Here is a 10799-nt window from a genome sequence, read left to right as displayed (position 1 = left end):
AACTCCCTCCCGACCGCTGGAACATTTCACAGAGATAAGATTCACACACAGCTGGTTAATGGTTGTTATTGTGTTGGAACTTATCCCTGACCGTGAAAACGACAACAGAGTCTCACTATCTTTCTCTCTCTTACACACACACACACACACACACACACACACACACACACACACACACACACACACACACACACACACACACACACACACACACACACACACATACGTCCCGAGGGGAGTCCAGGAAATTCCACCCCGATCCGAGAAGTTCACACGCCAGCCGACCAGGCTAGGGCAAACCCCCACGCTCACCCCCACAGAGTTGTAACTACCCTATCGTCCCCACAGGGCCAGTCTGTCCCCCTAATTCAGGAAAGTGAAACTGACTGCCGAGGGGACCAGGGAGCCGGGGGGCAGAGGAGGGGCGCGGGAGTCTCCAGACTTCACAGGCGCCTCCTTCACGGTGGCTGAGAGCGATGGGGACAAAAGTCCATCAAATAAAACCCCGGGTCCTCATTTTATGACCCCACTCTCCACTCACCACGACACACACTGGCCTTTCTTACTTCAGCTTTGATCGCGGCGGCCAGAAACTCTTTCTGTCTGATATACTGACTGGCGTCGTGACGACCATCGTGGGGGAGTTTGACTTTGGAGCTCAATAGCAACAATGTCAATACCTAGAACTACCTAGATGGCCAGTCTTATCTTCACCTGCATTCAGTCACTCCTGTGGGTGTTTTGATACGTCCTAAACGACGCCGCGCCTCTGATTTCAACAACTACGGCTCACTAGGCTACCTGCCGCCCTCTATAGACAGAGTAGGGCTCACTAGGCTACTTGCCGCCCTCTATAGACAGAGTAGGGCTCACTAGGCTACCTGCCGCCCTCTATAGACAGAGTAGGGCTCACTAGGCTACCTGCCGCCCTCTATAGACAGAGTAGGGCTCACTAGGCTACCTGCCGCCCTCTATAGACAGAGTAGGGCTCACTAGGCTACCTGCCGCCCTCTATAGACAGAGTAGGGCTCACTAGGCTACCTGCCACCCTCTATAGACAGAGTAGGGCTCACTAGGCCTCCGGCCGCCCTCTATAGACAGAGTAGGGCTCACTAGGCTACCTGCCGCCCTCTATAGACAGAGTAGGGCTCACTAGGCCTCCGGCCGCCCTCTATAGACAGAGTAGGGCTCACTAGGCTACCTGCCGCCCTCTATAGACAGAGTAGGGCTCACTAGGCTACCTGCCGCCCTCTATAGACAGAGTAGGGCTCACTAGGCTACCTGCCACCCTCTATAGACAGAGTAGGGCTCACTAGGCCTCCGGCCGCCCTCTATAGACAGAGTAGGGCTCACTAGGCTACCTGCCGCCCTCTATAGACAGAGTAGGGCTCACTAGGCTACCTGCCGCCCTCTATAGACAGAGTAGGGCTCACTAGGCTACCTGCCGCCCTCTATAGACAGAGTAGGGCTGGAAGTCAATGCGTTTCTATGCTGACTAGGGAGGGTAACAACTGTCAGTCTGAACAGAGAGCCAGTACCTCCTGTGGCCCTTCTCTGTTGACTCCTTGATGAAAGGTGACACAGCGAGGGTCATCCCATTGAATACCAACTCACACACACACACACACACACACACACACACACACACACACACACACGGATCAAGGAACTAGCTTGTTTAAGAGTTTAGGTCATTACAGAATGGAGGTTAATGGGAGGATGATCTTGACAAACAACAAAGCTTCTTAGTGTCCTGCTGCATTAGTTTGGTTAGTTTGGGTTAGTTTGGGATAGTTTGGGTTAGTTTGTATTTGTTTGGGGTAGTTTGGTTTAGTTTGTATTTGTTTGGGGTAGTTTGGGTTAATTTGGGTTAGTTTGATTTAGTTTGGTTTAGTTTAGTTCATTTGGTTTAGTTTGGGATAGTTTGGGGTAATTTGGTTTAGTTTGGGATAGTTTGGATTAGTTTGCGGTAGGTTATGGGGATCATGGCCAATAGTTGGCTTGTTTTTAATTTAACCAATGAAACCAGGGGGAGAGAAATGAGAAAGCAGCGACATACTATTCCCTTTTATGGACAATGATATGAGGAAGTGATGTTGTGTGTGTTTATGTCTGTATGTGTGTGTGTGTGTGTGTGTGTGTGTGTGTCTGTATGTGTGTGTATGTCTGTATGTGTGTGTGTGTCTGTATGTGTGTGTGTGTCTGTATGTGTGTGTATGTCTGTATGTGTGTGTGTGTCTGTATGTGTGTGTGTGCGTGTGTGTGCGTGTGTTCAGGATCAGGCCTGAGGAAGAAGGGCCAGCCGCGTGAACAGCAAGCCCTTCATTTGGACATAAAAGCTATCTTTCCTTGCCTTGGGCTCTTCATAAAGGGCTTGATAAAAAGACAGGTGCCTTTTCATTAGAAGAGAAGAGAGAGAGACTTTCACACCTCGGGCTATAAGGAGCTCGGAGTTGGAGGACATGTAGGAAAAACTCAACTGGGGTTGGAAAAGTTCTGAAGAATTAGGGGATTTTTGGGTGTGAAAGAGTGGAAGAGGAAGAGGAGGGAGGAAGAAGAGGGAGGAACTTACTCTCTTTCTCTGTGGGGAGATCTCCAGTCTCATCAGGGCACACTTGTTGAGGGTGTTCAGTCTCCTGTAAATAGATACAGATACACAATCAGATACATAAACACACACACACACACACTTCGAGGAGTCCTAGCAAAAGCCCCAACAACAAGCCTCTGACAGAGACAAACTCCTGAGAGAGAAAAGACAGGAAGAGAGAGAGAGAGAGGAAGAGAGTGAGAGAGAGAAGAAGAGAGAGAGAAGAAGAGAGAGAGGAAGAGAGTGAGAGAGAGAGAGAGAGAGAGGGTGGGGGGGTGAGCAGCTAATGAGGCGCTGAAGGATAAGCCGGGATAAGAGGGGAAGAAGAGAAGGAATGAAAAGAGAGAGAAATCAGCTAGATTGGCGACAACAAGACGACAAAGGGGGAAGGAGGGGGGGGGGGGCCTTATCCCGCTGGACACCTGGCGAGGGGGTGGGGTGTAGTAGTATTCGTAGTGTGTGTGTGTGTGTGTGTGTGTGCTCTCCCCTCTGAAGAGCTCTGAAAGCAGATCATGTGACAATGGAGGGAGGAAGGGGTTGAGAAAGGGAAGGATAGAGGGAGGGATGGAGAGAGAGAGATTGAGGAAGGGGTTGAGAGGCTCGAATGGAGAGATGACTTCTGAAGCCTTGCTTCAATACCCTATTCCCTATTTAGTGCACTGCTTTTGACCAGGACCCAAATTCTGGTCAAATGTAGTGCACTATACGGGGAATATGGTGCCATTTTGGACGTAACCTAGATCAACTGGAAAAGTCCACTCACTCCTGATAAATCTGATCGATGCACTTTGAACAACTGTATTTAAATGCATGAAAGTTACTTCACCGGTCCCAGGAGTCAACTGTTCAGTAACAGAGGAGGCTGGTGAGGGGAGGGCTGCTCATAATAATGTCTGGAAGGGAGTCAATAGAATGGTATACTTTTAGCCCATCCTCCAATGGCGAACATAAAGATGGCAGAATTCACAGGCCAAGTCATTGTTTTACCACTTTCCACTGACTGTCTAAAGTACGGCGCGCCACATGGTTCAATGTGCCACCAAATCAGCTCTCTCTGTTTATCCAAAGTGCAGGCGCCTTGAAGGTCAAATTGGGATAATGTATACTCTGCCAGGGACCATAAAAAATTAAAAGCTATAATAGATAAATAAACAAATAAATGATAATAAAGGAAACAACTAAATAAAAATGAACCAAAAAAGACCGGAGAGCCGTGTTACGATGGGCAAACTTAGGAAAAGGTTTCATTTGTGGTAAGTGCATGTGGGCCACCATCTTCATGCACCTCCGCTATTGAAAGTGACACCATAGGACCTTTACCACTGACATGACATTACATAACATGATAGGTAGCCCTTTAAATGTTACCCACAACCCCTTGGGCCGAGAAGCCACCCAGGTGTGGCGAAAGGAGGGAATGACATAGATTTATTTTCTTTAAAAACAACAGCAAGAACATAGTGTGACCGTGGAGACGGAGCGAGGGAGGGAATGTGGAGAGATAAGACAAGAGAGATGGAGAGAACAGGACAACGGTACAAAACATCTCTAATTGGAGAGAAGTAAACATTTACAGCCCCCACGGTGCATGTATCATACCTCATCACTTAGAGACAGAGAGAGAGAGAGAGGGAGTTGAGAGAGAGAGGACAGAGGGAGGACAGAGAGGGAGGACAGAGAGGGAGGACAGAGAGAGAGGACAGAGGGAGGACAGAGAGGGAAGACAGAGAGGGAGGACAGAGTGAGAGGACAGAGAGGGAGGACAGAGAGAGAGAGAGAGGGAGTTGAGAGAGAGAGGACAGAGGGAGGACAGAGAGGGAGGACAGAGAGGGAGGACAGAGTGAGAGGACAGAGAGGGAGGACAGAGAGGGAGGACAGAGTGAGAGGACAGAGACAGAGAGGGAGGACAGAGAGAGAGGACAGAGAGGGAGGAGAGAGAGAGGACAGAGAGGGAGGACAGAGAGAGAGGACAGAGGGAGGACAGAGAGAGAGGACAGAGAGGGAGGACAGAGAGAGAGTGGACAGAGGGAGGACAGAGAGGGAGGACAGAGAGGGAGGACAGAGAGGGAGGAGAGAGAGGGAGGACAGAGAGGGAGGATGTATGGAAAAGCTGAAGAGATAGAAGCATAATGAAAGAGAAAGAGGCAGAGAGGGAGGTACAGAGAGAGAGGGAGGTACAGAGAGAGTTAGACAAAAGCGATGGATGCAGAGTGAAAGAGAAAGCAGGTGGGAGTCAGAAGAGAGATAGAGAGAAAGAGGCCGAGGGAGAAAAGAGAGGCTTATCGCGTTCCTCTTTCATCTCAAACCCAACCTGCAGAGCATGCCATCTTTGAAGATATACTTTCTTCGCTATCTTCACTATGCCTTCCCCTATTGCAGAGAAGATGACAGATAGAGAAGACAGATTTAGAGAAGAAGAAAAAATAAATAGACAATGGAACATAAAAGTGGGTGAAGGTTGAGAAAGAGAGGAGGTGAGGAGGACATAGAGAGGTGAGGAGGGGAGAGAGAGGTGAGGAGGGGAGAGAGAGGTGAGGAGGACATAGAGAGGTGAGGAGGACATAGAGAGGTGAGGAGGACATAGAGAGGTGAGGAGGACATAGAGAGGTGAGGAGGGGAGAGAGAGGTGAGGAGGACATAGAGAGGTGAGGGGGACATAGAGAGGTGAGGAGGAAAGAGAGGTGAGGAGGGGAGAGAGAGGTGAGGAGGACATAGAGAGGTGAGGAGGGAAGAGAGGTGAGGAGGGGAGAGAGAGGCGAGGAGGACATAGAGAGGTGAGGAGGGGAGAGAGAGGCGAGGAGGACATAGAGAGATGAGGAGGACACAGAGAGGTGAGGAGGACATAGAGAGGTGAGGAGGACATAGAGAGGTGCGGAGGACATAGAGAGGTGAGGATGATATAGAGAGGTGAGGAGGACATAGAGAGGTGAGGAGGGGAGAGAGAGGCGAGGAGGACATAGAGAGGTGAGGAGGACATAGAGAGGTGCGGAGGACATAGAGAGGTGAGGATGATATAGAGAGGTGAGGAGGACATAGAGAGGTGAGGAGGGGAGAGAGAGGCGAGGAGGACATAGAGAGGTGAGGAGGACATAGAGAGGTGAGGAGGACATAGAGAGGTGAGGAGGACATAGAGAGGTGAGGAGGACACAGAGAGGTGAGGAGGGAAGAGAGGTGAGGAAGGAAGAGAGAGGAGACCTACAAGAATGCTCTACAGGTTCAGTTGTTGACTTCTGGAGAAGTGAGAGATGAAGAAAAAGAGAAGTGGAGGAGAAGTCTCACCTGCACAGAGCCTCGATGGCATCTCGGTCCAGGAAATCATGGTCCCTGGTCACAGACACAATCTCAATGGGGAACAAGCCATCTGAAACCGAGAGAGAGAGAGATAAAGAGAGAGAGAGAGATAAAGAGAGAGAGAGAGATAAAGAGAGAGAGATAAAGAGAGAGAGAGAGAGAGAGAGAGAGCGAGAGAGAGTGAGAGAGCGAGAGAGAGAGAGAGTTAGCGAGAGATAGCGAGAGAGCAAGAAGGAGGGAGGGAGGAAGAGAGAAATACATTTTTTTGACGTCTTTAATTGCACCAGTAAGCAGACACAATCCATTGCAAACTATGTAACTCTCTGTCAGACATTGGGTTACTGTCTTCACAAATGTCCACCTGTTCCTTTCCTCCCCCCACACACAACCCACACACATCCGACACACACCACAATGAAAGCTAAGAGGAAGTGGCGTCTTAGCCGGCCAAACAAACACAGCTGTACCATTCAGACCTGGGCAGCAGGGGGGTGAGTGTGGGCGGGAGACGACAGTAGAATGACAATAGGTACTCCTGCATTAAAGGAGTCCTCTGATTATCTCACACTCTCTTCTCTATATCACTCTATTAAAGGGGCATGTTGGGAAACTCACTTTATTCAAACTCACTCTAAAAATGGCGCCCTACTTTTAACCAGGGCCCATACGTTTCTGGTTAGATGTAGTGCACTATAAATGGAATAGGGTACCATTTGGGACGGAGTCTGATGTCTGCTGGTGAAGATGTGAGTAAAAACGTGTGAAAGAAGAAGAGAGATCAATTATAAAGGAATGTATTGGACGGAGGCAAGAATGCAATGATGACCCTAGTCGGGGTATCCTACAGCTCCTAGCCTCCTAGCTACCTAGTCCGCCTCCCAATTGGCAGCCTATTCCATTTATACGGCACTACTTCTAACCAGAAACGTACGGGCCCTGGTTAAAAGTAGGGCGCCATTTTTTTGGGACACAAGCCTAAGGGCCAACGGTGATAAGAAAACGGCGGCTTTTCTATTCACCTTCCACAAGCTGTACTGTGACAGTACTATCTGTCTGCCTTATCTGCTGTGGGGCAGGAGTCCTTTACAGCCAGAGATAATAGAACAGCGGACGGAGGGAATGTGTTGTGTGTCAGCACGTATTCTGTCCTCATCAGAGTGACCTGGTATGAGTCAACATAGCTCATCACAAAGCTGTCGGATGGACGGTTTGGTGTGTGTGTACCTCTCTTTGTAATTGTGTGTGTGCACGCCTCTGTATGTGTGTGCTTCTCTCTTTCTCTCTGTGTGTGTGTGTGTGTGTCGGCTGTCACACACAACCTTAATCACCTCTCCAAAAACATGGCGAACGTCCCAGTGTCTTGGTAGATAGAACACCCAACACGGTTCAATGGCAACGACTAACGAACTGTTGACAAAGCTAGTTGTATCATGCTTTAAGGTCCCTCGGATTACATAAAAGGGTACGGGCTGTGTGGGCACGTCTTTAGGTTACGTATGAGGACACCTTATGGCTTCAGGGTTTTGGTTTTGTTTCATTTGTGTGTTTGCAACATCGAGGTTCACTGAGGCAAAACAAAAACACACCACCGCTGGCACCTCAGGAATGTGTGTGTGGTTGTGTGTGTGTGTGTGTGTGTGTGTGTGTGTGTGACGCGCGTGTTTCTGCATAAGCAAGGCAACTTGGCGGGGAGGGGTGAATTAGCACTTCAAATGATAAAAGGATTGGACCATGGAGATCGAAGGAAAGAGGACAGGAAGAGAGGACGCTTGCGTGTCATTGGACTCTACAGTCTATAGAATGTTCTGGACTTCAGCTGCAGTTCAATAAAAATACCAACTTTGGAGAGGACGTCAACAGAACAGCCTGTCTTGTGTTTGTCCATTCAAATTAGCATAGCGAGTAAATTAGCTCAATTTAACATTAGAGGTTCAACATTTTAGGTCATGCCAGTCTGTCACATTGAGTTAGCCTGTAAACGGAAGAGTCGACAGACTGGAAGAAAATGAAGGGTGGGTTCTCTCTCTCTCCTTCTCTAAAATCAACCATGACTTCATCAGATAGCAAGATAGGAACTGTGTAACGTTAATTTGCCCTGATGTTTGGTGAGAAAACAGCTCTCCTAAAGGACACGTGACCAAGAAAATCTACCAACACCAGGATTTCACTGTTACTGTGACATTTTCACACGGTCTGTGGGAAAGGGGACATTGGCAACAAATCATAAAGCTCGGGCCAGCGATGATGTTAGCTTTTCCCATTCGCCTCGGTCATTCGCTTGTCACCCCCTTGTGCCAGGGACAGATCAGGCACAGCTGTGGACGGCTGTCGCAGGGGTTCTTAGGGGTCCTTACCTTCGTACAGCTGGGCGTACTGTGGGAAACCGGCAGCCCGGAGCCAGGTGCACGCCTCTTTGGCCTCCATCTCTGCAAGGGAGGGAACAGAAAGACGAGCTTTGAGATTTAAAATCCCCTTTATTGGGTCAAAATCACGTATTACAGAAACACACTCAAAACCATCACTTCAGTCCTATAAATCAAATCAAATCATAGAGATGAAATCAAAGTTTATTGGTTGCGTACACAGTTTAGCAGATGTTACCGCGGGTGCAGAGAGATGCTTGTGTTACTAGCTCCTAACAGCGGCTCAAAATGTATCCGCTGATATATAACACCACCTGGAGTAGACGCGTGATTGGCTGTAAGTGTTTTTTCAGTGGTCAAAATGGGACCTGAAGTCTATCCACACAGTTCAGTGTGACACAGACCTCTTGACCCTCTTAGTCCCGGTCACTACCCTCTCACATGCTCGCCAAGACCCCAAAGCCACAGTTCACACCAGCCACGTCAGCCGCTGACGCGCAGTGTGTGTGTGTGTGTGTGTGTGTTACCACTGCGTCCCAAGCCCCCAGTAAGTGTCGCGCTGAAACGTTTATTCCGCGTCACGTTTCCCGACCAACGTTTCCTTGAGAAGACCTGTCTTGTAACCCTTCAGTGTTTTTGGAGGTGTGGTGTTACATTTACTAGGGAGCCGCTAAGTGCCGTCGATGGATGTCGCGGTGGGAGACATAGTGTGTCTGGAGGAGGCAGACTCCCCCATTAGCTGTAATAAGCCCCTTTAGATTCCACGTGCCAAATGGTCACTGTGCCCCACCCTCCACCATGTTGTCTCCAGCAGCCACACCCCTCAGTGTTCCTCACACACACAACAGAATCAGTGGCCCCTGGCCCTTTAAAAAAACACCTTCAGTAAAATGCCCGCGACCTCAAACCCCAAACATCTGCTGCTGTCGTATCGGCGATCTATGCAATCAGTCATCACAATTGTAGAATAATGTTCCTTTCTTTCTTTCTTTCTTTCTTTTCTTACAGGTTAATGGATGTGTTTTGTGTCTCGGAGCAGGAATGGAGTAGTAATTACAGCCGTTGGAGAAAAGCGGATGGTTTCATCTTTAGAATGCGAGTCGTAGTAGTGGTGGTGGTTCCACCTCATTTAGGCCCAGATTACAACCAGGATCTAGTGTTCTAACTTTGGAACGGAACAGGCCATTTACTTCCAAAGGGGGGAGAGTTAGACTGGAGGGAGAAACCAACAGAAAGATAGGAAGAGATACAGTAGAAAGAAACAACTTATACAGCAGAAAGGGCCGCTGTGGTAGGAGAGTTATGGGGGATCCTCAAGTGAGACAAAGAGAGAGAGTAACAGAGATAGAGAGAGTAACAGAGATAGAGAGAGAAACAGAGAGAGAGAGAGAAACAGAGAGAGAGACAGAGAGAGAGAGATAAACAAAAAGAGAGAGAGAGAGAAAGAGAGTGGGTCAGACAGAGAGAGAGAGAGAGAGAGAGTGGGTCAGACAGAGAGAGAGAGAGAGAGAGAGAGAGAGAGAGAGAGAGAAGCAGAGAGAGAGAGACAGAGAGAGAGAGAGAGAGAGAGAGAGATAAACAAAAAGAGAGAGAGAAAGAGAGTGGGTCAGACAGAGAGAGAGAGAAAGGCCGTGGCAGCTGACTAAGACCAGGCTGAGACACTACAGCCCCTCCGTCTTACGAGGCATTTACATACCAACAAGAAGCCTAGACGGCAGACATTAGATAACTAGACAGGCTGCCGGTAAAAAGGTGTGACACGACCAACACACACCCCCCCCCCCTCCCAGAGGCCAGGAACTCCTCTACAACCACCCTGGGAAGACAGCAGCACCGCCACCCGAGTGTCATATAACCAAATAACTCATTAATGACTGTGTTTCACAACTCTTGTTTGGTTCCAGAAGACTAGTCTAGATTCCCCAGTGAATTCCAACATGGCCGAAGCTGGGAAGCTTGTAATTTGGGCTGGTATTTATAGAAGGTTGTGAACCTCGAAAGAACATAGGCACCTCAGAGTAATTACAGCAGCATTCTTGGATACAGAGACAAACATAAGGTTAGGGCTTCCTGTGTGTGTGAGTGTGTGTGTTAGTACTGCCCATTTTGAGACGCCGTAGTCACTTTTACATCTAACATGTGCATGAAAACGAGTCGTCTCTCGACTTCACTGAAAAATCCCTACTGTTGACCAATCACCGACGAAGGGGCGTAGCCTTCGGCTACTAACTTCGGCTTGCCTCAAGAATCAATGGCGTGCGCCTGAACAACTGAACAAACCCTCACCGAAGTCTAAAATGAACAAAAACGTCACAAAATGCCTTCACATAATACACACAATACACACACAAACTCTTCTGAATGGTTTATTTTGGGAAGCCTCCACCCAACCAGCCCTCCAATAGGGAGAGGGAAGGAGTAGGGGACAGCAATTCTGTGCTGAAGGCTTTCGGAGACGCAAAAGACACCCCCACAATGCATTGCAGTTAACCTCTGCCATCCCTCTTTCCTCACCCTTGACCTTTTGCACAGTGACATCACCTGGCCTTTGTGAC

General features: G+C 48.7%; 1 protein-coding gene across 2 annotated transcripts in view; it reads right to left on the bottom strand.

Annotated features, from left to right (window-relative positions):
* The window catches only part of dlc1 (DLC1 Rho GTPase activating protein), a 178327-nt gene that overhangs the window by 18939 nt on the left and 148589 nt on the right, over window positions 1–10799 (bottom strand). For both annotated transcript variants that reach the window (XM_065003686.1, XM_065003687.1), the window contains 3 exons: window positions 8236–8307; window positions 5870–5951; window positions 2573–2636 (listed from right to left, as the gene is read on the bottom strand). In XM_065003686.1, the coding sequence (XP_064859758.1) occupies window positions 2573–2636; window positions 5870–5951; window positions 8236–8307 (218 nt within the window). The remainder of the gene's footprint in view (window positions 1–2572; window positions 2637–5869; window positions 5952–8235; window positions 8308–10799) is intronic.

The sequence above is a fragment of the Oncorhynchus nerka genome, linkage group LG18, assembly GCF_034236695.1.
Source record: "Oncorhynchus nerka isolate Pitt River linkage group LG18, Oner_Uvic_2.0, whole genome shotgun sequence".
NCBI lineage: Eukaryota > Metazoa > Chordata > Actinopteri > Salmoniformes > Salmonidae > Oncorhynchus > Oncorhynchus nerka.
Note: the sequence above shows the minus strand (reverse complement) of the source record. Positions and strands in the feature narration are given on the sequence as shown.